This window comes from Schistocerca gregaria, chromosome 8 (assembly GCF_023897955.1).
Source record: "Schistocerca gregaria isolate iqSchGreg1 chromosome 8, iqSchGreg1.2, whole genome shotgun sequence".
NCBI lineage: Eukaryota > Metazoa > Arthropoda > Insecta > Orthoptera > Acrididae > Schistocerca > Schistocerca gregaria.
The window spans coordinates 294366619-294394042 of NC_064927.1; the positions used below are offsets into that span (position 1 = coordinate 294366619).

The 27424-nt window shown below is 40.0% G+C and overlaps 1 protein-coding gene across 1 annotated transcript in view; it reads right to left on the reverse strand.

The window, feature by feature from the left end:
• Positions 1-19227: 19227 nt before the first annotated feature.
• Positions 19228-27424, reverse strand: part of LOC126284509 (putative tricarboxylate transport protein, mitochondrial) — a 39626-nt gene continuing 31429 nt past the window's right edge. Inside the window, exons 5-6 of the mRNA XM_049983484.1 lie at positions 20068-20141; positions 19228-19975 (exon numbers count right to left, since the gene is read on the reverse strand). Coding sequence (XP_049839441.1) covers positions 19867-19975; positions 20068-20141 — 183 coding nt within the window. The 3' untranslated portion in view covers positions 19228-19866. The remainder of the gene's footprint in view (positions 19976-20067; positions 20142-27424) is intronic.

Sequence of the window (27424 nt, forward strand, 5' to 3'; positions counted from 1 at the left end):
GGAAGGAGAGGGAAAGACGAAAGGATGTGGGTTTTAAGGGAGAGGGTAAGGAGTCATCACAATCCCGGGAGCGGAAAGACTTACCTTAGTGGGAAGAAAGGACAGGTATACACTCGCACATACGCACATATCCATCCGCACATACACAGACACAAGCAGACATTTGTAAAGGCAAAGAGTTCGGGCAGAGATGTCAGTCGAGGTGGAAGTACAGAGGCAAAGAAGTTGTTGAAAGACAGGTGAGGTTTGGGCGGCGGCAACTTGAAATTAGGGGAGGTTGAGGCCTGGCGGATATCGAGAAGAGAGGATATACTGAAGGGCATGTTCCCATCTCCGGAGTTCGGATAGGTTGGTGTTGGTGGGAAGTATCCAGATAACCCGGACGGTGTAACACTGTGCCAAGATGTGCTGGCCATGCACCAAGGCATGTTTAGCCACAGGCTGATCCTCATTACCAACAAACACTGTCTGCCTGTGTCCATTCATGCAAATGGACAGTTTGTTGCTGTTCATTCCCACATAGAAAGCTTAACAGTGTAGGCAGGTCAGTTGGTAAATCACGTGGGTGCTTTCACACGTGGCTCTGCCTTTGATCGTGTACAGGTTACAGGACTGGAGTACATGGTGGTGGGAGGGTGCATAGGACAGGTTTTACACCGGGGGCGGTGAGTGAGAGAGAGGGAGGAAGGGGGGGGGTGAGAGAGAGAGAGAGAGAGAGAGAGAGAGAGAGAGAGAGAGAGAGAGAGAGAGAGAGAGAGCTGCAGAGCGAGTGAGGCCTCACAGCACTGCTCTGTGCTGGACTGTCCAACGGTCAGATCTAACGTAAACAAAATATTCTATTTAAGAATTAATTTTATGTAAGGTATATAGAGTCTCATTCTTACTGTTAGTAGTTACAAGTAGGTATTTTTTGTTGTACTTCGTGCTACAATTTTTTGTATCCCTTTTCAGAGTTTAGAAATCTGATCCTTAGTTTGTATGTAATAATTTCAACTAACCAAGTTTGAAAACTTATTAAAATAGAATTAAGTTTATAAAGCTCTTTAATTCTTACAGTCAACATTCTTAAAGAAGACAATTAACATTTTACACGTTTTTCTTTTTCGAGGAAACGATTTGTCTAGACTTGGTACAATACTCCGTGAGACTGCTAACCTCAAAGAATTGGTCAAATTTTTATCGCCAAGGAATGAACGGTTCTTAGTTTTAACAAGCTTTAAAAGAGAGTAAAAGTGCTCACAAATATACGTGGAACCAAACATTGAGAGAACTTCGGCCACGTGCTTGTGCAAAAGAGGATATTTCTCTCTTGGAGACAGCTGTAAAAGTCATCCAAAGTTTTATACATAAGAAAGTGGTCCTTCAGGCGGATATCGCACTGCAGGTCAATCGTCTCTAGTTAAAGCACTTGTGAGACATCCTCTGCCCAAAGGGAAAAAGAGTGAACAAATATATCCATCGGCTGGTGTTCGGGCGGTCCGCACGGCCACCTAAGCGTCACGGCTCGGCCACTGTAGCAACATATCTTCAGTTGAGTTATCGAAGACTGAAAACGACTTCTCGTTGGCTGTAATATATTAATGTGCTTTGTATATTCCATGCATTTGTTAAAATACTAGTAGCTGACTCCTCACTGGAGAAACTGCACAATTTGCAATGTAGCATGGCCTTACATACACCAGATCATGTGCACTGTGGGAGATCACTGCACCAAACCGAGACTGCACTCATAGTAAGCAATCAACTAATTCTGTGATTCTTTAACATTGTATCTCCACTGGACATTTAATGGAGTATGGCCAAACAATAATTTAGGTCATAGCAACATAACTGAGATACTATAGTCACAGTAACATTATAATGGGACTCCATTATTAAAGAATAAATTGAAATGCACTGACAGAAAATCTGATGAACCCTGATAGTGACTACTAGTTGGATTATGCATGGAAGCCCACCATTTCCCCAATTTGCTTCAGACAAAGACAATAATTACACCAGTGACCATGTAGAGTAACGCCCCTGAAGACATGTGGAAGTTTCTTTCTAGATATATGGGAGGGGGAGGGGGGGGGAGGTAGGTCGTCTATTAAAGGATAAATATAGGTATCTTTGTTAGATGTAAACTTATTAAAAATTGCCTTTTAAATTGGTTAATTTTGGCATCATCACACGTTTCAGCAATTTACATGGCTTCCCATGAAGTTATTTTCTGCAATCACTTTGCCTGCTCATACTGCGAGATAACAATTGTATACTCGCATTCCATTTCAAAGTCATGTGACCTCGTTAGTTCGTGCTACAATTGGACTGCCAGTTTGCCTTACTGAATAATATACATGTAAATCTAATGGTCTTACAAATATTTCAAAATAGAGAAAATCTATCACTATTACTAATGGGAGAACAATGTGAATCAGCACAAATAAACGTAGAAGAAAGTATCCTAGTTTTTGGCACTTATTAGTTCTTTCCTCGGTGAAGAGAGGAGGATATGTTGGAGAAGGTTACTCAGACCCTAGGTTCAAAGGAACCTACCTGATGTAATGTGAAACAAGGGAAGACCAAAGCGAGGTTAGTTTTTTGTATTTTCACGTTTGCATTGGCATTACTTCAGTTTTGTCTCCTGAAGGTACATAATGGCCAGCCATTATATTTCTCTAATTTTGTAATTTCCAGAGGTTTTGATACCTTTACCAATAGTGACTATTCAGAAAAGTTTGATGGTGACAATCAGTTGTGGTTAACTAAAACCCACAGTATTTGAATTGGACACATTCCAGTAAATTTTCAGGTGACCCACTGAAGGCAGAAGAAGACTTTTGTTCCGCAGTTTATTAGCACTCTGTGTGTATTCGAAGCATATGTTAAATTAGTGGTGGCAGGCTGAACACACTACCTGGCAGTAGTTCTTCATTGATGGAATTGAAGAGCTCAGCTGTCTTCAGGGGCGTCACTCTACATGGCCACTGGTGTAATTATTGTCTTTGTCTGAAGCAAATTGGGGAAATGGTGGGCTTCCATGCATAATCCAACTAGTAGTCACTATCAGGGTTCATCAGATTTTCTGTCAGTGCATTTTCATTTATTCTTTAATAATGGAGTCCCATTATAATGTTACTGTGACTATAGTATCTCAGTTATGTTGCTATGACCTAAATTACTGTTTGGTCATACTCCATTAAATGTCCAGTGGAGATACAATGTTAAAGAATCATAGAATTAGTTGATTGCTTACTATGAGTGCAGTCTCGGTTTGGTGCAGTGATCTCCCACAGTGCACATGATCTAGTTAGTGTATGTAAGGCCATGCTACATTGCGAATTGTGCAGCTACTCCAGTGAGGAGTCTGCCACTACTATTTTAACAGATGCACGGAATACACAAAGCACGTTAATATTTTACAGCCAACGAGAAGTCGTTTTCATTCTTCGATAACTCAACTGAAGATACTGACAGGTGCATAGTCGAAATATTGTGGGTTGCAGTTACTGGAGGCCAGCTGCAGTCCTGAAACTTATTTGAATATTCCGTTCAAAAGGAAAATTAACAATATGTGATTGTTCTGTACTATAAGGCAGGCTCGTCCAAACTGTGCCCCTGGGGCTCTAGCGCCCGCGGCCAGCGCCCCGGGCGAATTCGTATGTCGCTGCAGTGGCCGAGCCGTGACGCTTAGCTGGCAGTGCGGACCGCCCGAACACCAGCCGATGGATATATTTGTTCACTCTTTTTCCCTTTGGGCAGAGGATGTCTCACAAGTGCTTCAACTAGAGCCGATTGACCTGCAGTGCGATATCCACCTGAAGGACCACTTTCTTATGTATAAAACTTTGGATGACTTTTACAGCTGTCTCCAAGAGAGAAATATCCTCTTTTGCACAAGCACGCGGCCAAAGTTCTCTCAATGTTTGGTTCCACATATATTTGTGAGCACTTTTTCTCTCTTTTAAAGCTTGCTAAAACTAAGAACCGTTCATTCCTTGGCGATAAAAATTTGACCAATTCTTTGAGGTTAGCAGTCTCACGGAGTATTGTACCAAGTCTAGACAAATCGTTTCCTCGAAAAAGAAAAACGTGTAAAATGTTAATTGTCTTCTTTAAGAATGTTGACTGTAAGAATTAAAGAGCTTTATAAACTTAATTCTATTTTAATAAGTTTTCAAACTTGGTTAGTTGAAATTATTACATACAAACTAAGGATCCGATTTCTAAACTCTAGTTAAAAAGTCTTTGGCTGAATGGTGGTGCACATCACATCTGAAGTTTCCTTTATGGTGGAGAGTGGTAAAGCACTCCTACAGTAGCAATAATACAAGTCTAAAGGACTGTAACCCATTGGTGCCAAATTTATTTTTAATTGGAAAATTGGCAACCCAGTTTATGGAAATATAAGAAAATTTTGTTCACTTAGGGCCTAAATGTGAAATTTTGGACTGTCCTCATTTGAGGGTACTGAATGCTTGGCAGTTGTTTTTTTATCTTTACATTACTTAATCAGGGTATTTTTGGCCCGGGAAAAACCTTCGATTTTTTTTAGAATTCTGGAAGTTTTTCATTGTTTTAGTCTGCAGTTAAATTTTTGAAATTTTGACTGGAAAGAAATGATTGCATAACAAAGAATTTTACTCTGTCCTGCTGAATAACACTGCAACAATAAAATGTAAACGAGAGAATGAAACCAAAATAAAACTTAAGTTGCAAAGGAAATGTGCCATTGTCAACAATAAAACACAGTGCACACACAAGTGCCTGCCTAAAGCAAAATGTGTCAAAGGTTTTCGAGTGAAGACTAGGGAATACTTCATAATGGAAAACTGCTTCCGAAGAGTGTGACGTCACAACTGTCTACATTAAGTCCGTTTTGAGCAGTTGCCAGCAGGCTTCTGCACATGTGCAGTTGAGTTGCTTATGAGCAGTACCTTCTTCTGCTTGAGGATACTTGAAGTGGGGCTGCAGCGGTAACAAGAAGCACACGTGCTAAATAGAAAAATTGTTCTGGCGTGTCCAACCTGCCACATTCGTGCAAGTGCCGAGCAGTCTGGGCTGTAGTGGGGAGGGGGGTGATAGTGGCCCGTGAATATGTTTCATGATTTTATTTACAGTTCATACATAAAATGAAAACAAAATGGATTTCTGTGACCAGGAGCTATCAAGTGATTTAAAATACATTCGCATAATTATGGAAAGCTAAAATGTTTTATTAGTTTCAGTTTTCTGACTTTATTTTATTTCATCGTTTTTGGGCAGTCAAGCATAAATCACCTGGCACAACAATGAAGTTATTTTTGTCAGTGTGCTAAATAGATGTGGCTTTTATTAATCTTTCTGCTGATGCAGTCAATTCATAAGAAGCGAGGCATTTCATTCCACACTATTAGCTAGTTTCAAGTGCACATTTTCATCTTTTGGCATGTTTAGTATTATGTCATAATACAGAACCAAACATGACACAATACACAGTTCTGCTATTCCTAGAAAATTTGCACCCCAAAAAGCGCACTGAAAAGCTTAATATCAGATTGGGGCCTACTTCTTTGTGAATCTGGACTATGAATATGTCCTTCAAGTTGAATTATGCATTTTAGTACGATTTCCCTTAATGCTATATGTGTACGAACATAAGACTTCCTACACCATCATAGCTGCCCGTGCGCATTAATGCCTGTTTCCTGGTGCTCTCTGGTAACTGCTGAAATGAACCCCCGTCTCAGAGATTGTGAGAAAATATTATGAATTGTTCTTTGAAAAGCGTTATTTTTACGCAAGATGAGCTTCGTTAAGAGTGTTTGACTTGCATTTAGAACTTAACACTTTGAGGACCAGCCAATTAGAATAATTTCAAGCCCTGAAGACCAAATATTAATGTCATTGTTAATAATGTTAGTAGTAGATTTGCGTCATGCATCTTAAAGTGTGATATACACTAAAAAGACCAATGTTATGTGTGAAAGTGTAGCTTTTCTTGTAGCTTATTAATGTTTGAGGCCAATTTATGTGAAAGCTTGGCTTCTCATGTAGATACACTATGTACATTAATTTAAACCATTAACTTTTCCTATATGTGTGTTCATGCTACCCAATAGTGATGTTGCTATTGGCTGGCGACATCACGTGGCATGAGGTATGATTGGCTTGCAATAGTGCATTGCAGTGCTTCGGAAACTAACGTGCTGTGTTTGGTGGAATTCAAATTCATATTTCGAAAATATGCTGCGTTTCATAATATGAAAATAATTTGCAGCATACATGTCACTGCATTTCAAACATCTTTCCAACACAGCCCCCACCGCAGAGTTTTGTTTTCTAAAGTGCCGGGAAGTTCTATGCTGGTGTATAAAACCTTTACCATTCAAAAGATTGATATTTTTATAGCTCTGAGAGAAAGTACACTGTCACTTATGATGGAAAAAGTGTAGGTTCACCTGGGAAGAAGTGTGTTTTCACATGGGAAAACTGACGTTTGTAACAGGGAGATCTGATAAAACTCTGGAGAAAAAAATTTTTTTTTCTCCAGCCTTGTCAGTGTATACTCCCTGTTAATAAAAAGATGAAAAGGGATAAGGAAATTTGTTATAATAAATTCATAACAACATTTCAAAATTATTATTTATTTAACAATAACTCACATTTACAAAAGTTTTAATCCCAAAACCAAAATCTAACTAAAATCTAATATGATATTTGCGGAAGCATTCCATACAGAACTTAACATCACGCTTCCCACAGTATGTTCTCAAACTATGCTTCTGGATGACATGCAGTTTCTGGTCATATTGTATTTCTAGTACATTAATCCGAGGAGATGAGGCGAGAGTTTTGTTGGTTTTCCCTTAGTTGACCTTATATCAATACCTTTCTTCAGATATGTCTTTCATTGTCAGATATGGATTTACAACATCTGTATCTACCATCCATGTAACAAGGCACCAGTATTTTAGCACAAACTGCAATTGTATGTTTCCGTATTAGCCAGTCATGAAGATAAATGCCTCATGACATTCTTGGACGTGTACAGTGCATTTGGTTATGGAACACTGAGCTTTCCTTTCTGGGACTTTCTACATTAGACTTTCACAGTAGGGAATACAGTGCCATTCCATTTTGTGACAAAATTTCCTTCTCTCTCTCTCTCTCTGTCAAATAAGAACCCACAATAGCCTGTCCCTTTCTTTTTCATTACATTATCTGGATGACAGGGGTACTTGTTCTGTTTTCTCTTACCACTTGTACAGAATCCTACTCCCTTCAGTCAGGTGAGCAGATCATGACTACCAAAGTAATCGTTAAAAAATACTTTGAACCTGTTCGTCTCATCAGTAATAGATATCATTTTCAAAACTTCTACGGAACCCAGTTGTCCTGCTGGTCCTTCCCGCAATATTGTACGAAGCTGTAACAGTAGCCACCAGTACCACATAAGGTACACAGTTGATACACAAAGGGTATGGGCTGTAGTCTGATAACTGCTTTATAGGGTGATGTCCGTAGTACCTCTCAGTTATTTAAAATTTTTCTGAAAGGCTCCCCATATTTGATAATTGGTTTTGTTTTAAAAGATTCCTTAATTTTGCTTTCATTGGCCTTTTTATCGTCATTGAAATGTAAAACAGATTTCAGTTAAGTTCAAGATACCTGTTACAACTCATTGCATCTTTAATTATTTAATAATTAATAATTAGCTTATCATCCTCAGACCAATAATCTCCTTTGCTGGACAATTCTTCAAAAACCTGTACCCGCATGAGATCATACAACTTTTCTATCATTCATCTGACAAACAAAAAACAGAAAAGCTATAAGCCATGAAATGAAAATGTCTGAACCTGATCACACCTATTTAACTTCCTCTATGGACTCTTTTAGAAGATATATGAGGAATGTCTTTGTTGTCTCTGTCATGTAAAATTTAAGTTGTTGTTGTTGTTGTTGTTGTTGTTGTTGTTGTGGTCTTCAGTCCTGAGACTGGTTTGATGCAGCTCTCCATGCTACTCTATCATGCACAAGCTTCTTCATCTCCCAGTACCTACTGCAACCTACATCCTTCTGAATCTGCTTAGTGTATTCATCTCTTGGTCTCCCTCTACGATTTTTACCCCCACGCTACCCTCCAATACTAAATTGGTTATCCCTTGATGCCTGAGAACATGTCCTACCAACTGATCCCTTCTTCTGGTCAAGTTGTGACACAAACTTCTCTTCTCCCCAATCCTATTCAATACTTCCTCATTAGTTATGTGATCTACCCATCTAATCTTCAGCATTCTTCTGTAGCACCACATTTCGAAAGCTTCTATTCTCTTCTTGTCCAAACTATTTATCGTCCATGTTTCACTTCCATACATGGCTACACTCCATACAAATACTTTCATAAATGACTTCCTGACACTTAAATCTAACAAATTTCTCTTCTTCAGAAACGCTTTCCTTGCCATTGCCAGTCTACATTTTATATCCTCTCTACTTCGACCATCATCAATTATTTTGCTCCCCAAATAGCAAAACTCCTTTACTACTTTAAGTGTCTCATTTCCTAATCTAATTCCCTCAGCATCACCTTACTTAATTCGACTACATTCCATTATCCTCGTTTTGCTTTTGTTGATGTTCATCTTATATCCTCCTTTCAAGACACTGTCCATTCCGTTCAACTGCTCTTCCAAGTCCTTTCTGTCTCTGACAGAATTACAATGTCATCGGCGAACCTCAAAGTTTTTATTTCTTCTCCACGGATAGTAATACCTACTCCGAATTTTTCTTTTGTTTCCTTTACTGCTTGCTCAATATACAGATTGAATAACATCGGGGAGAGGCTACAACCCTGTCTCACTCCCTTCCCAAGCACTGCTTCCTTTCATGCCCCCTCGACTTTTATAACTGCCATCTGGTTTCTGTACAAATTGTAAATAGCCTTTCGCTCCCTGTATATTACTCCTGCCACCTTCATAATTTGAAAGAGAGTATTCTAGTCAACATTGTCAAAAGCTTTCTCTAATTCTACAAATGCAAGAAACGTAGGTTTCCCTTTCCTTAATCTTTCTTCTAAGATAAGTCGTAAGGTCAGTATTGCCTCACGTGTACCAGTATATCGACGGAATCCAAACTGATCTTCCCCGAGGTCGGCTTCTAGTTTTTCCATTCGTCTGTAAAGAAATCGTGTTAGTAATTTTGCAGCTGTGACTTATTAAACTGATTGTTCGGTAATTTTCACATCTGTCAACACCTGCTTTCTTTGGGATTGGAATTATTATGTTCTTCTTGAAGTCTGAGGGTATTTCACGCGTTTCAGACATCTTGCTCACCAGATGGTAGAGTTTTGTCAGGACTGCCTTTCCCAAGGCCGTCAGTAGTTCCAATGGAATGTTGTCTACTCCTGGGGCCTTGTTTCGACTCGGGTCTTTCAGTGCTCTGTCAAACTCTTCACGCAGTTCCGTATCTCCCATTTCATCTTCATCTACATCCTCTTCCATTTCCATAATATTGTCCTGAAGTACATCGCCCTTATATAGACCCTCTATATACTCCTTCCACCTTTCTGCTTTCCCTTCTTTGCTTAGAACTGGGTTTCCATCTGAGCTCTTGATGTTCTTACAACTGGTTCTCTTATCTCCAAAGATCTCTTTTAATTTTCCTGTAGGCAGTATCTGTCTTACCCCTAGTGGGATAAGCCTCTACATCCTTACATTTGTCCTCTAGCCATCCGTGCTTAGCCATTTTGCACTTCCTGTCGATCTCATTTTTGAGATGTTTGTATTCCTTTTTGCCTGCTTCATTTACTGCATTTTTATATTTTCTTCTTTCATCAATTAAATTCAATATTTCTTCTGTTACCCAAGGATTTCTACTAGTCCTCGCTTTTTACCTACTTGATCCTCTGCTGAATTCACTACTTCATCCCTCAGAGCTACCCTTTCTTCTTCTACTGTATTTCTCTCTCCCATTCCTGTCACTTGTTCCCTTATGCTCTCCCTGAAACTCTGTACAACCTCTTGTTCTTTCAGTTTATCCAGGTCCCATCTCCTTAAATTCCCACCTTTTTGCAGTTTCTTCCGTTTTAATCTACAGGTCATAACCAATAGATTGTGGTCAGAGTCCACATCTGCCCCTGGAAATGCCTTACAATTTAAAACCTGGTTCCTAAATCTCTGTCTTACCATTATATAATCTATCTGATATCTTTTAGTATCTCCAGGGTTATTCCATGTATACAACCTTCTTTCATTTAGTACCTACAATACTGCTTACGTACGTATTTCCTAACAAGTCATCTTCATCTGTCTACTCAGCTCCATCTAGAGTGGAGCTACCATATCTGCTTCTGTTTAATCAGAAAATAGGTATTCTACTACCTCTTCAACAGTTTTAAAAATTTGGTGAGCCATGACAAAGAAATCTGAAAAGACCGAAAACTGTAACATTTATCACAGAAGTGCCCAGTGTCCGCAAATGAGAACAGTAAGTTTTCATGCCCTGGAATACAAAATGCAGTAAAGTATTTTGGGCCTCACTAGTACCAAACACTATTACAGTAGCCAGTAGCCAGAAAATGAAGTAGTCTTACCTTAGATTCAGCCACAGTAATAAAAGTAAATATAACCAGCAGGCTCTGCAAAAACACTCCACTTTTCTTAATATTCTTGAACTGAATAACTGTAGCATAGAGAGAAAAACAATACCCATTCTTGAAGGAAACCTCACTTCACCAAAACAAAAGCCTGTTGTGGGTTTTAAGTTGCACACATTGTAATAATAATGGAAAAATAGACTGTCCTCAGTCAAGGACAATGGGAGAAAATCGGTTAAGAATACCATAATTTAATAACAGAGCATTCTTGCCTATGTGTTGTTGGTTAATAAAGCCACTTTGGCTTCTGTGGAAGAAGAAATAGGAGAGGCATTATTAACTAACTTTAATTATAAAAAGCAAAAAAATAATATGGTAGTAAATGAAACATCTATACTCTGTTTTTATGTAGATACACTGGTGACTGCTCCCCCATAGTTAGTCTCATCCATGTTTTCACATTGGAATAGCCTTTAATTGCTATTTAAAAAAATGAGCACAACTGCCATGTGTCCAAGGAAAAGGCTTTCTTCTCTACAGCTTGTGATTTCATGTAAATGCTCTCAATTCGATTTGTATTCTCAACACATCCAAATGTGCTGATGAATACTGAAATCACTTTACAAAGTTTTCTGTGTAGCATTAGCCACTTAATGATTAAAACATCCACCACTGAAACAACTATGGGACTCAACATCTGAGGTCATCAGTCCCCTAGACTTAGAACTACTTAAACCTAACTAACCTAGATCCATGCCTGAGGCAGGATTCAAACCTGTGACCATAGCAGCAGCACGGTTCCGGACTGAAGCGCCTAGAACTGCTCGGCCACAGCAGCTGGCTGGAGAATACTCAAACAGTACATTATCCCCCTTAGTAATCTCTCTGGAGAACCTTCAATTAACATTACATTTGAGTTAAATCATAATAATTGTAAACACATAAGGCTCCATCAGTGCCGTGGCGTACATGATCCCAGAAGGTACCTCGCTGAGCTGAGGAAGAATACGTTAAATGAATTGAAGAGCATGTGTTGAGGCCACGGAGGAATAAGGATAGGGTCTACGGAACGTGAGCTAAAAAATGTAATTGTTCCGTTCAAACCAAGTAAGAGGTTTGTGATTCTGATTGGATACAAAGGATTCCTCAAGATGGTTAATGGAAAGGAACTCTTGTCCGTTTTATTCAAGAACTGCAGCTTTTTATCCTTCATTCATTTCACCTGTTCCTTCCTGTCTCAGTGATCTACCTTCCTGGAAGTTGACATTGACCTCGTTAGTGGCTCCTTGAGAAACTATTTACATGTCATACCTGTCAATGTGTCTACTTTGACGACTTCCATGCCATCTACACGAAAAAATTCTGGATATCCTGAGACATCGCTTTTAATATGGCAAGCGGTCTCTTCTTGTATGCTGAGAATCCTTCACATCTACTCACTCTGCCGGAAACAGATGTCCCATCCACTCTTTATTTCCACGAATGCTTGCAGCACTGTTGCCAGCTCTAAACTACGAAGAGCTAATAGCTGCAAGCAAAAACAGCAGCCATCTACAGACCTATGACATCACTGCCGCGTTGCCATAAAGACGTTTACAAAATCACATTACATTATTCGTTGAGGTAGCTGTGTGAAGCTGCCGTGCCCAGACCACTGAACTGTCATGGATCCACTTACGCTGAATCAGCTATAGGAATCTCCAAGCTTACCTTTCCAGAAAGCTGTTTGTTCCATAGCAGCATCACAATCTTTTCTTTTCATTGCCTACTGCTTCATTTTCTCACTGCTTACCCAGTCCTTGATTACTGCTAGTCCTACTTCAGCAACTATGTTGTGGTAGGAGTGCACGGCAACAAAGCACATCAAGCAAGGTGGCACTATGGTAAAACACTTTACTTGCATTCAGGGGGATGGTACTTCTAATCTGCGTCAGGTCAACAGGATTTTAGTTTTCTGTGGCTTCTCAAAATTACCTAATGCAAATGCCAAGATGGTTTCTTTTCAAAGAGTGCAGCTGATTTCATTCCCCTTTGATCGCCTACCAGAGCTGCTTCTTAATGACCTCACATCGAAATGATGTTTAACCCAGATATTCCTTCCAGTGAAGGAAGTTCTCTGAAAGGCAACAATATTTCAACTTTTTTCTGTTTCTACACGACTGTGTCTGTACTCAGTGCTACCTCTGTTTGGTCAGTAATAATCTATGCTTGTATACATATATTATATTCCACCCTGAATATTCCATTTTTACTTACTTTCAAATTTAGCTCTTTTCATTTACCTTCAGCTCTTTTTAGAAGTGCTCTGGAATCTGCATCTTGGATACTAATCTTGTGTTGATTGTTGCAACTTCTGTCTCTCTTGATACTGGATTTGGAGCAATTCGCTCCAATTTTCAATCTCAGTATGTCTTGTTCTTTTACTTCTCAAATGTTTATGATGACAAAATTTTTAAAGGATGTAGATTCTACTGCATTCATAAATTTAAGAGCCTGGCAATACAACCCTCTTGGTTTTTATTCTGCCATGTACATGAACTTATTGTGCTACCAATGACAGCTGAGTGCTTAACAACAGTTACATCAGATACATTATTTATTCTAAAAATGCAACCTTGTGATAATGTGAAATAAGATAGTTACACGATGCAATACATTTTTAGATGATTTATTCATCCGTGACATGTATATTTTGGATTGTTTTAGGGTGTCTCAGATATTTTATATATTTATTGAATGTCATGTTGTTAATCCACAGTTGCTATGACAAATACTTCATGAGCTTGCACCTGGTTGTAAATAAAGCAATTGATACTCTGGTACTGCGCGCCGCGGAATTTGAATCCGCGCCAGACGTCATGGACGTCAAAGACCCATAGAGGTCTCTGCACCATCACGCCGCAAGCTGTGGCGGTGCGTGCTTCCTGGCTCGCTTTTAATGTGAGGATGCCACAATGGAAAACGTTGTCCCAGCGGCCAATAGCGGCACCCCCGATAGCGTACTTAACCCCTGCTTCACGCTCAGCACGCGAGTCTAATCTCGCGTACGTTACACCTCACTTTGCGCTAGACAGTTTTCCTCCTTGTTCTGTGTACAACTGGATGTGTTTGTTTCCTTGTGACTCCGTTGTTCAAACTTGTTGTATTTGTTCCTTCCTTCATTGGTCGTGCCTGTCCTCTCCCGTTGTGTTGTTGTTCGCGGGCCTCTCCGCTGGTCCCGCTACACTTTCCGACATCGCCACCCCGCGACCGTCCTGGTCACAGTTACAACAGATACTGCAGTTTTGGGTGCCATTATGATGGTAAGTAAACATCCCTGTTTCACTTACTGTAGAGCAACCAGTATGTATTGGATAAAAATGTAGAGAGATCTTTGCTCTTGAACATTTTCTGTATCAGGGAGACCTCGAAGGATTCAAACAAATGGCTATACATTTTTTCACTAAAGCTTTTATATTTGCATTAACATTTTTTGTATCCCCATCCCTTCCAATTTGTACATCTGAAATATTGCCCAAAACATGGTTTAAAGAAAATTTATGAGTCTATTTTGCTATTAGTAATGCACGTATTCCATGTATATTGGTGTTGATTGTAAGTGCTGTAGAAAGAAACACACCCCTGTAGGAAGAAATCAGGACCAATGTGTGCAGTGGTTCAACATCATACATTTTTAGAACTTTTGTGTTATTTTGAAAAATCAAATAACGTGCTTCCCCTCAACAGTCATCTTGTGTTTATTGGCCTACTACTTTTCATATGACATACATTTGTTCTGCAAATTGAATTTCAGTTTGTTTCTCTTTTCTAGTGACTGGCATATCTTAAGAGACTATACTTTTGATCATTAATGAAGTGCTATAAGGAGAAATTCCTTGGCCAATGGGGAGAGGGGTGGCAAGGAATGGGATGGAGAGCATAGAATTTGGTCTCATTTATCAAGAAACCGCCCCCCATAAACCATGGACCTTGTCGTTGGTGGGGAGGCTTGCATGCCTCAGCGATACAGATAGCCGTACCGTAGGTGCAACCACAACGGAGGGGTATCTGTTGAGAGGCCAGACAAACGTGTGGTTCCTGAAGAGGGGTAGCAGCCTTTTCAGTAGTTATAGGGGCAACAGTCTGGATGAAAGATTGATCTGGCCTTGTAACACTAACCAAAACGGCCTTGCTGTGCTGGTACTGCGAACGGCTGAAAGTAAGGGGAAACTACGGCCGTAATTTTTCCCGAGGGCGTGCAGCTTTACTGTATGGTTAAATGATGATGGTGTCCTCTTGGGTAAAATATTCCGGAGTTAAAATAGTCCCCCATTCGGATCTTCGGGCGGGGACTACTCAGGAGGATGTCGTTATCAGGAGAAAGAAAACGCGTTCTACGGATCGTAGCGTGGAATGTCGGATCCCTTCATCGGGCAGGTAGGTTAGAAAATTTAAAAAGCGAAATGGATAGGTTAAAGTTAGATACAGTGGGAATTAGTGAACTTGAGTGGCAGGAGGAACAAGACTTTTGGTCAGGTGAATACAGGGTTATAAACACAAAATCAAATAGGGGTAACGCAGGAGTAGGTTTAATAATAAATAGGAGTGCGGGTAAGCTACTACAAACAGCATAGTGAACGCGTTATTGTGGCCAAGATAGATACGAAGCCCACGCCTACTACAGTAGTACAAGTTTATATGCCAACTAGCTCTGCAGATGATGAAGAAATTGAAGAAATGTACGATGAAATAAAAGAAATTATTCAGATTGTGAAGGGAGACGAAAATTTAAGTCATGGGTGACTGGAATTCGTCAGTAGGAAAAGGGAGAGAATGAAATGTAGTAGGTGAATATGGACTGGGGGTAAGAAATGAAAGAGGAAGCCGTGGTAGAATTTTGCACAGAGCACAATTTAATCATAGCTAACACTTAGTTCAAGAATCAAGAAAGAAGGTTGTATACATGGAAGAAGCCTGGAGATACTGACAGGTTTCAGATAGATTATATAATGGTAAGACAGAGATTTAGGAACCAGGTTTTAAATTGTAAGACATTTCCATGGGCAGATGTGGATTCTGACCACAATCTATTGGTTATGACCTGTAGATTAAAATTGAACAAACTGCAAAAAGGTGGAAATTTAAGGAGATGGGACCTGGATAAACTGACTAAACCAGAGTTTCAGGGAGAGCATAAGGGAACAATTGACAGGAATGGGGGAAAGAAATACAGTAGAAGAAGAATGAGTAGCTTTGAGGGGTGAAGTAGTGAAGGCAGCAAAGGATCAAGTAGGTAAAAAGACGAGGGCTAGTAAAAATCCATGGGTAACAGGAGAAATATTGAATTTACTCGATGAAAGGAGAAAACATAAAAATGTAGTAAATAAAGAAGGCAAAAAAGAATACAAATGTCTCAAAAATGAGATCGACAGGAAGTGCAAAATGGCTAAGCAGGGATGGCTAGAGGACAAATGTAAAGATGTAGAGGCTAGGGGTAAGATAGATACAGCCTACAGAATAATTAAAGAGACCTTTGGAGAAAAGAGAACCACTTGTATGAACATCAAGAGCTTAGATGGAAACCCAGTTCTAAGCAAAGAAGGGAAAGCAGAAAGGTGGAAGGAGTATATAGAGGGTCTATACAAGGGCGATGTACTTGAGGACAATATTATGGAAATGGAAGAGGATGCCATTGGAACTACTGACAGCCTTGGGAGAGCCAGTCCTGACAAAACTCTACCATCTGGTGAGCAAGATGTATGAAACAGGCGAAATACCCTCAGACTACAAGAAGAATATAATAATTCCAATCCCAAAGAAATCAGGTGTTGACATGTGAAAATTACCAAACAACCAGTTTAATAAGCCATAGCTGCAAAATACTAACACGAATTCTTTACAGACGAATGGAAAAACTAGTAGAAGCTGAACTCGGGGAAGATCAGTTTGGATTCCGTAGAAATACTGGAACACGTGAGGCAATAATGACCTTACGACTTATCTTAGAAGAAAGGTTAAGGAAAGGCAAACCTACGTTTCTAGGATTTGTAGACTTAGAGAAAGTTTTTGACAATGATGATTGCAATACTCTCTTTCAAATTCTAAAGGTGGCAGGGGTAAAATACAGGGAGCGAAAGGCTATTTACAATTTGTACAGAAACCAGATGGCAGTTATAAGAGTCGAGGGACATGAAAGGGAAGCAGTGGTTGGGAAGGGAGTAAGACAGGGTTGTAGCCTCTCCCCGATGCTATTCAATCTGTATATTGAGCAAATAGTGAAGGAAACAAAAGAAAAATTCGGAGTAGGTATTAAAATCCATGGAGAAGAAATAAAAACTTCGAGGTTTGTCGATGACATTATAATTCTGTCAGAGACAGCAAAGGACTTGGAAGAGCAGTTGAATGGAATGGACACTGTCTTGAAAGGAGGATATAAGATGAACATCAACAAAAGCAAAATGAGGATAATGGAATGTAGTTGAATTAAGGCGGGTGATGCTGAGGGAATTAGATTAGGAAATGAGACACTTAAAGTAGTAAAGGAGTTTTGCTATTTGGGGAGCAAAATAACTGATGATGGTTGAAGTAGAGACGATGTAAAATGTAGACTGACAATGGCAAGGAAAGCGTTTCTGAAGAAGAGAAATTTGTTAACATCGAGTATAGGTTTAAGTATCAGGAAGTCGTTTCTGAAAGTATTTGTATGGAGTGTAGCCATGTATGGAAGTGAAACGTGGACGATAAATAGTTTGGACAAGAAGAGAACAGAAGCTTTCGAAATGTGGTGCTGCAGAAGAATGCTGAAGATTAGATGGGTAGATCGCATAACTACTGAGGAGGTATTGAATAGAATTGGAAAGAAGAGGAGTTTGTGGCACAACTTGACAAGAAGAAGGGACCGGTTGGTAGGACATGTTCTGAGGCATCAAGGTATCACAAATGTAGCATTGGAGGGCAGTGTGGAGGGTAAAAATCATAGAGGGAGACCAAGAGATGAATACACCAAGCAGATTCAGAAGGATGTAGGCTGCAGTAAGTACTGGGAGATGAAGAGCTTGCACAGGATAGAGTAGCATGGAGAGCTGCATCAAACCATTCTCAGGACTGAAGACAACAACAGCGATAGCTAGTAGGAAACATGATCACAAACAGTAACAGAGATTATGGTTTTCACACCCAGAGTTGCTTATTATTCAATACACTCATCCACAAATTGGAATTTAAAGGATGTACAGTAGGAAACCTAACAATGGTGGAAGCTGTGAAAATGCTGAGTTAAAAGTAATAGACAAATTGACAGAGAGTAAATTGAAACTCTGAGAGAGAAAAAGTAAATGGTACGAACCTTCATTTTTGACAGAACAGAGGAAAGGTTGGGGAGTTAAGATACTAAAAAGGGTGATTACTGTAACCTAAGTTCTGGTAGCTGACAAGAGTCAAACCTGTGTTGTAGAGCAGTTTCCAACTTTGCATGGGAATAAAATCGTCACCTGGTATCTGTCTGCATATGGAGAGTTACCAGTGATGAGGTTGGAGTAAGTTGTTAAAGAGGGAGGTGCGTACCATAAATTTTACAGCAACAAAGGGAGGCTGGGTGGACTATAGCAGAAGATGCAACAATATTGTATTGTGCCACTATTAAGTTGTAGATGAGTAAGTCAGTCTAGTATGGAGGGTGTGGCTACCACCCTGTTGGAAATTTCTTGTAAACTATACTTGGGAAGTAGTAGTGCAAAGGGAACATATTACGTGTGATTTCCACTGAAATCGTGCAGTGAATTAGTATTGAAGCTGTAGGAGAGTGACTATTTCACATGGCTACTGTCAAAATAAAAGTACTGCTGGTTATTGATAGTTCGGTATATACTGAAGTGTAGGGTTATTTATCAGTGAGATGCAACACTAAGGAAAGTGACCAGGTGAATCTTCTATTTACAGTAAATCACTGTGGCAGCATTAGGCTTATCATCCCCATAGCTGACAGTTCCATGGACTTTCTTAAAATACTAAGCGATCCATGACAAGACTGAGATGATAACCTGGTTTCTGTAGCTAATTTGATGTGATATAGGTACTGGTTCAGACAATAAATGTGCCATAAATAGTTAATGTTTGAAATACAAATGAACTTTTTTAGGTTGATCAGCCAAACATAGTTTGTCACATTTAAGTAAATAAAATGGTATTGGCTTCCCAAATTGTAGAGTCGGTATCAAACCATATTTAATGTTCAATGGTACAGTAATGTTAATATAAAGTATAGAAGGAATTTTGTGTTCTAAATCTATGTACAATTTTGTAAAGTTGCTGTTTGAGTCACACGTTTTATTATTATTTTATGCAACATGCCATGGAAATTGTAAAAGGATTTAGCACGGTAAACAATATACTTTTTGATTTGTTTGTCAAAATTATTTCATGCTGTGCAGATTAATTGTTGGGAGTGGAGAGAGTAATTTTATTATTTGAGCGCTTACCATGAAGTACTAGGTAGTTAGAAATGATCAGTCTCACAGTTCAGGTGCTGAAGTTATGCAGACTGCACAAAATTGGTGTACCACAGTCATTATCTACAATGCACTTTCTAGCCAATAAGTTTGTATTTTAGATATTGAAAATGGTAAGTGTGGGTTTAGTATAAACTAGATCCCTATATAATGAATGAAATCAATACACAAAACAAAATATAAAAGAAAAAACTCTGAATTTGTTCCACAAAGCACAATAAATTATGCTCTGTGTAGCTTCATTAAAAGTCACTGATTTGTACAATTTATTACACTATGTGTCAGCCATTAAAACACACAGCCCATAAATTCAATGACTGTTTAAAGAATATCAAGCTTTTTATTTCTATAGGTCAGTATGAGAAACAAGCTTGGAAGCTGCTTCTGGCTTATCTGCTTTGTGAAAATTAATCAGCCATAACGTACCACTTACTCTGTGCAACTTTCTTAGCATAACTAAAAATTCAGCACTTCCATTTTCCACATTGCAGCAGCCAGATCGAGAACATAGTATTGCACTTAGCTGTTTTGTACTTACATTTTCCACAAAAGGGAAAGTTATTTTTGTGCACAAAATTCACACACATTAAAAGTATAATACAAAAAGGGAATGTTAAAACACAGCATTAAATACGTTTAACTTTTGTTAATCTGCAAAAAACAAACTATAGAAATAAACAAAAATAAACTCAACAATATATAAAGAAACCACAGTACATGCATATTTTAAAACATTCTAACAGCACAGCTGTTCAAACAATAGTAACTCCAACCTGGCAAGGTAAGAGAGCTGGTCACTCACAGTATGTATGTCAGTCTTCATGGCCAGATCTTGTTAAACAGTTCCATGAACGAGTCGTAAATCATGAATGTAATTGCTACATCCAAGCATACTCTGCCCAGACGTGGAACTGTTCCTTTATAGAACCTTTTCGACGCATTGGCAAAAAACAAATGGTAAGTAACTGATATTTTTTACATATTAATATTATACCACAGGAAATCAGTGGAAATACTTACGCAAATGGGCCTTCATTCTTCCATATTTTATAGAAACAGTCAAACGTATTTTTGTATTTTGATGCTTCAAGCCCCTATGGAAAAGAAGCCCTATTACGTTTTGCACTTCAGGATACAAAGATGTAAATATTTTATGTTACTTTTGTAGCAAAATTTGTAGGGATTTTTTAGTTATCTTGGATCAGTTAGGTGAATAAAACTGTCATAATCACTAAATAAATTTCCCTATTTATTATGCCATTTTAGCTACTGCCATCAGCAGATATCAAAGGAAACTTCAAGTTTGTGAAACAAGGTTCAGTGTTCCATAGGTTTTGATATGGACACTGAATATTTTTTCGCAACTTCAAAGTTTCTTTTAATATGGTCACTCAACATTGTTTTGCAAGTTCAGATTATCTTTTGATATATGGCTGCATTTACCATCACAATTTCAATGGAAGTCTGTAGTGTGAGAATAAAAGTATTAGAAGTTTTATTGAGCTATTGTTATCAATTTGGAAAGGAGAAATGACAGTATTGTAATGGCAGAGTCTTTATTTGCTGCATCTTATCAAACGAGTGAATAGACCAACAAAGTGGTTAAAATACTGGATTTGTCTTGGGATGGATTGGAATTCTGATTCTTGTCTAGCAATTCATTATGGCCTCACTGATGATAGAAAATTCAAATCTAACATTTCTTTCATACTACAAAGACTTTCAGATTTATCTGTATGCACTAAAGCAAGGCTTTTCAAATTGGGGGTCACATATTGTGAGGAGGGGGAGGAAATAAAAATTAATTATAGTCATTGGTTACAGATTCTTTCATGTTGCAGTCACAGTGGCTACTAAGGTTAATGTTCAAATTAATTTGTTGCAGTTTTCAGCCACCCTGTTGCTTTTAGATAGTGAAATTGGCCAGTGTTTCACAGCTGGTGTATGGCGATCTCCTGCCAGCTTCCAACAGTCACACTCGGGAGCTAGCTGTGTTGAAGTTTATCACAGCTGTGTGGGAAGTTTCTGAACAGTGTGTTAATACTTTGTGTTTGGTGACTTAGCAAGTTGCTCAGTTTTGTTCAGTGTTCACCTGTTAAGAAGTTTAGTGCATTTATACATAGAACTCTGTATAACATATTCCACTGTTTGTACCAAGCTTGAAGGTATACTTGAGCGAATTGTACACTGAACTTCAGTCCCAGCACAAACTTACATTACAAAATTTCAACACATTTACGTAGGAAACGCGATGGCTGTTGAGGAGAATGGGCTCTGAAACAGCGCTTAAGAGTTGATAAATGTGATGCTCTTCTTGTCTCACAAATATTCTGAATGTCAGTTGCTTCTACAGTTCAAACTGTCTATTCAAATTACACTGTCATATGCATACTTCATCACTTGATTTGTGTTGTCATTGTCGTCTTCATTCCGAAGACGGGTTTGATGCAGCTCTCCATGCATCTCTGCATAACTATTGTGATTTGCATCCATTTAAACCTGCTCACTGTGGCCTTGGTCGTCGTCTACAGTTTTTACCTTCCACACTTCACTCCAGTACTAAACTGACAATCCCTTTACATTTCAGGGTGTGTCCCATCAAATGATCCCAGTCAAGTTGTGCCACAAAGATCTTATTTCCCCAATGTAATTAACTGCTTGTTCAGTAGTTATTTGATCTATCCATGCAAGTTTCAGCATTCTTCAGTATCACCATATTTGAAAAGCTTCTATTCTCTTCTTGTCTTGCTTATAATCCATGTTTCACACTTCCGAACAAGACTTCCTAACATATTTTATATTAACATATCTTATTTTTTCAGTCTTCATGTTTATATCCTTGGTACTTCCTTCATTGTCACCTATTATACTTCGTAGATAACAATATTCATATTCTGCTTTTAGTGTCTAAAATCCTAATCCAGTTCCCTCAGCATGACCTGATCTAATTCAACTGCATTCTATTACCCTTGTTTTACGAGGGTATGCTGAAAACTGATGCCTCCAAATTTTTGTGTGAAGATGTTTTAATCTTTTAAGTAAAACAAATGTTATCTCATCAGTATACATTATGGTTTTTATTTCTGGCCACTGAACTTAAAATTCCCTTCCCACATTTCTCCCTGGGTTTGCTCCACAGTCATTTTGCTGTGCAGTTCAAATAACATAGGACGGTAGGCTACAATCCTGTCTCACTCTCTTCTCAACTCTTTCCATCTTCTTCAACTCCTGGAACTGCAGTCTAGCTTCTGTACAAGCAGTAGATAATTTTTTGCTCCCTGTGTCTATTACAATCTTCGAAAACAAATTCCTGAAGTATTTCTACCGTAACTAAATAATATTATGTTAAATTGAATTTACAATCCTTTTTACCATATAAATGCAATATATGAAACATCCCTCACCAAAATCTCAGGAAGAATTTGTGTTGTTGTTCCGTGGCTCAAACCACAAGATTTTGGCTTGAAGCTACAGCAGAAATTCTGATACTGTCAGACTTGTGAGCGTCATTTGTTCTGCCATTTGCTACCAGTTATTGATGAAAAACTTCACTTTCTACAATCATGGCCATTAAATCAAAATATGACAAAAGTCTTCAGAAAGCTGAGTGTGTGACGAGTCCGACAGTGACAGACATTAGGCCATACTTCAAATTACATCCATCACATTAAAGGTAAATTTATCTTTTTGTAGAGCAGTTAAATATACTTTCTTATATTCAAACAGTTAAATATACTTTCTTATATTCAAACTGTATGTGATCAGTTAATTATTAGCGTATCTTTTTAATTGTATTACCTACTTGTTTGTTTCTGTTGTTGGTAGTTTAATCCACTATTTTAATCATGCATAGTTCTTTAACAATATACACTCCTGGAAATTGAAATAAGAACACCGTGAATTCATTGTCCCAGGAAGGGGAAACTTTGTTGACACATTCCTGGGGTCAGATACATCACATGATCACACTGACAGAACCACAGGCACATAGACACAGGCAATAGAGCATGCACAATGTCGGCACTAGTACAGTGTATATCCACCTTTCGCAGCAATGCGGGCTGCTATTCTCCCATGGAGACGATCGTAGAGATGCTGGATGTAGTCCTGTGGAACGGCTTGCCATGCCATTTCCACCTGGCGCCTCAGGTGGACCAGCGTTCGTGCTGGACGTGCAGACCACGTGAGATGACTCTTCATCCAGTCCCAAACATGCTCAATGGGGGACAGATCCGGAGATCTTGCTGGCCAGGGTAGTTGACTTACACCTTCTAGAGCACGTTGGGTGGCACGGGATACATGTGGACGTGCATTGTGCTGTTGGAAAAGCAAGTTCCCTTGCCGGTCTAGGAATGGTAGAACGATGGGTTCGATGACGGTTTGGATGTACCGTGCACTATTCAGTGTCCCCTCGACGATCACCAGAGGTGTACGGCCAGTGTAGGAGATCGCTCCCCACACCGTGATGCAGGGTGTTGGCCCTGTGTGCCTCGGTCGTATGCAGTCCTGATTGTGGCGCTCACCTGCACGGCGCCAAACACGCATACGACCATCATTGGCACCAAGGCAGAAGCGACTCTCATCGCTGAAGACGACACGTCTGCATTCGTCCCTCCATTCACGCCTGTCGCGACACCACTGGAGGCGGGCTGCACGATTTTGGGTCGTGAGCGGAAGACGACCTAACGGTGTGCGGGACCGTAGCCCAGCTTCATGGAGACGGTTGCGAATGGTCCTCGCCGATACCCCAGGAGCAACAGTGTCCCTAATTTGCTGGGAAGTGGCGGTGCGGTCCCCTACGGCACTGCGTAGGATCCTACGGTCTTGGCGTGCATCCGTGCGTCGCTGCGGTCCGGTCCCAAGTCGACGGGCACGTGCACCTTCCGCCGACCACTGGCGACAACATCTATGTACTGTGGAGACCTCACGCCCCACGTGTTGAGCAATTCGGCGGTACGTCCACCCGGCCTCCCGCATGCCCACTATACGCCCTCGCTCAAAGTCCGTCAACTGCACATATGGTTCACGTCCACGCTGTCGCGGCATGCTACCAGTGTTAAAGACTGCGATGGAGCTCCGTATGCCACGGCAAACTGGCTGACACTGACGGCGGCGGTGCACAAATGCTGCGCAGCTAGCGCCATTCGACGGCCAACACCGCGGTTCCTGGTGTGTCCGCTGTGCCGTGCGTGTGATCATTGCTTGTACAGCCCTCTCGCAGTGTCCGGAGCAAGTATGGTGGGTCTGACACAGCGGTGTCAATGTGTTCTTTTTTCCATTTCCAGGAGTGTATTTATCTGGTGCAGCTTTCTTCTGTGCTTCTTTCCCCCCCTCCCCAGTAATGTAACTGTTTTCGGCAAAAATATTTTCTATCATTTACTAGAAAGTGAAGAAGAATGTTTTGAAGGAAGTATTCACAGACAAATAGTATTGTTGTTCTTAGCAGTGCAGCCAAGGTATTACAGCAAAGCTCTTACATAGTTATGTCTAAGAAGTCTTTACGGACATCAGAGGAATTGGTGAGTTAAATAATCATTAATTCAATCAACAGCATTTACATTACAGAAGGACTTACTAGTCTACGAATCAAGAGGGTTGGCAGACAGAACTGCAGAAGGACTATGATTGTGTCTCATCAGTTCCACAATTACACCACAGCATCGAGCAGCAGCTGTGTCAGCCAATGGACCTACCTTCATCAATGCAGGTCATACAGCACAGAGATCTAGCTACCCATCAGTGTAGTGTCGCGGTGAGCTGTGCCAAAACCAACTTGAATTTATGTTTTTCATTTTGTGGTTGTGGTCGGTGTTGTGGGACAAATGAGGTCATTTTAAGTGCCAAAATCGTTCACTACTTGTTCATTAAGCAAAGTGATAGTCACTACTACCAAAGGCAGATTAGATTTAAACCGACTACTTTGTAAGTGTATGCCAGTGTTAACCAAGTCGGGATGACACACTGAGAGAGGCGCCAGATGTGCCACAACTATAATATTTCTGCTTAGGATGTATCACACTAGTAGTGGTTGCTCAGCATGCCAAGCTGAGAGGGGCACCATGGATGCCGCCGAAGTGAAAGTGCATTCAACAGTTATCAGCAAAAACTGACATGGGTAAGAGTGCGCAAGAGAAGGGGGGGGGGGGGGGGGGCAAATGAGTTACTTGTGTGGAAAAATGTTCTCGAACTGGTGCCAAGTGTGGCACAACCATTAGAAGAGTTATTAAAAACAGAGTTACAATTCACAAATCAGAAACTTAACCAGCACAAGTAAGTCATGAAAGGAAATAAATGATAAATTAGCTGAATTAGAATCTACTATCCTAAAAAATAGCAACAAGTTACATTTTGATGTATCAGTACGATCCGATTTTGTGGTAAATCCATTAATTACTTGTTTTGATGAGTTAAATATCGGATCAAAATAAACCTCAGACATGAGTGTAAGTCTAAATATTTTGAAACAAGACACAGATTTATGTAAGGTAGGCTTCTGTGGTCCATTTTGTCAACTTTGGAAGAGTGCAGTAACGATTCAGGTGAAATAAAGAGTCAGTCAAATCTCGACTTAACTATTGATGCAACTCCTTTGTCAGATATTGTATGAGAGGCAGCCAAATGAAAACCAAACATCTGCCATAACAAGACCCTGGAATGGTTCCATTCAAAAGTAACCACCACACATGTCAAGACATTTATCCCTCCGATATGATCAATTCCTGTTTTGCCGAAGGGTCGGGCTGTGATGAGTCTACAACTGCAGCCACTCCTGCACTTTCTCGTTCAACTGAAACCAACATCTGCCTTTCTTCAGGTCACCAAAGATCCAAGCTGTATGGAGGATGTTGCAATGTTTCCCAACCAAGTTGCTGAGACGTAGCCTTTGTTCGATTGGCATTGTGGGGGTGGACGTTATCTTGCAACAAGATGATTCTGTCCGACAGCATTACAACAGCCCGAGGGTGAATGGTAAAGCCAACAGTGGAAACATTAACGCATATCCATCACTAAAATAATTCAAAGCTGTTCCCACAAGTTCTTCTTTGACTGCAGGGACACTTTGCATGTTGAGTTCCTCGAGGGTGGAACCATAAGAAATGCACAGTGCTGTGTAGATATTTTGCAGAAACAATGCACCATAAAGCCAAAATGCCCAGGAATGTTGTTGGAGGGAATTATTCTGTTGCACAATATTGCCCACCCCCACACTGTCAATCAGATGAAGATTACACTTCAACGATTTGGTTGTGAAACAGTGCAACATCCTCCATATTCCTGAACAGGGGCAGGTGTGAATGTTAAGTTTCAGTCAGATGAGGAAGTGCAAGAGAGGGTGCTGTAGTGGATCCATCAGCAGCAAAGCACATTCCATGAAACAGGAATTGATTGTCTCGTTTCCCAGTGGGATAATTTCTTAAGGAGTGGTGTGATTACTTTAGAATGGACCCTCCCATGGTCCTGTTGTGGCGTTTGGTTTTCATTTGATGACTGCCTCTTATAGTTAATTAACTTATTTGGAAAAGCTACTGAATTTTGACATATAGTTGCACCTGAAGTGGAGGAACAAATGTACACTGTGATCAAAAGTATCCAGACACCTCGTGTATTCATGTCAGTTGATGAGGCCCGGCATGAAGTTGGCGTTCCAAAACTATAGGATTCAAGTCAGGACTCAATGTAGGCCAGTCCATTACAGGGATGTTATTGTCGTGTAACTACTGTGCTACAGGCTGTGCATTATGAACAGCTGCTCGGTCTTGTCGAAAGATGCTATCACCATCCCCGAATTGCTTTTAACAGTGGGAAGCAAGAAGGTGCTAAATACATCAATGTAGACCTGTGCTGTGACAGTGCCATGAAAAATACGATCACACCATAGCACCACCACCTCCAAATTGTACAGTTGGCACGATACACACTGGCAGATGACGTTCACTGGGCATTCGCCATACGCTCACCCTGCCGTCGGATCGCCGCATTATGTATCCTGATGCATCTCTCCACACGTTTTTCCACTGTTCAATAATCCAATAACTACACTCCTGACACCAAGTGAGGCGTTGTTTGCAATTTACTGGTGTGATGTATGGCTTATGAGCAGCCGCTTGACCATGAAATCCAACTTTTTTCACCTCCCCATGTGTCATAGTACTTGCAGTGGATCCTGATGGAGTTTGGAATTCCTGTGTTATGATCTGTATAGATATCTGCGTATTACACATTACGACCCTCTTCAACTGTCAGCGGACTCTGTCAGTCAACAGGAGCGTGGAAATCTCACGTACAGACGTATGACACAAGTGACACGCAATCACCTGACCATGTTCAAAGTCCGTGAGTTCTGCGAAACGCCCCATTCTGCTCTCTCACGATGTCT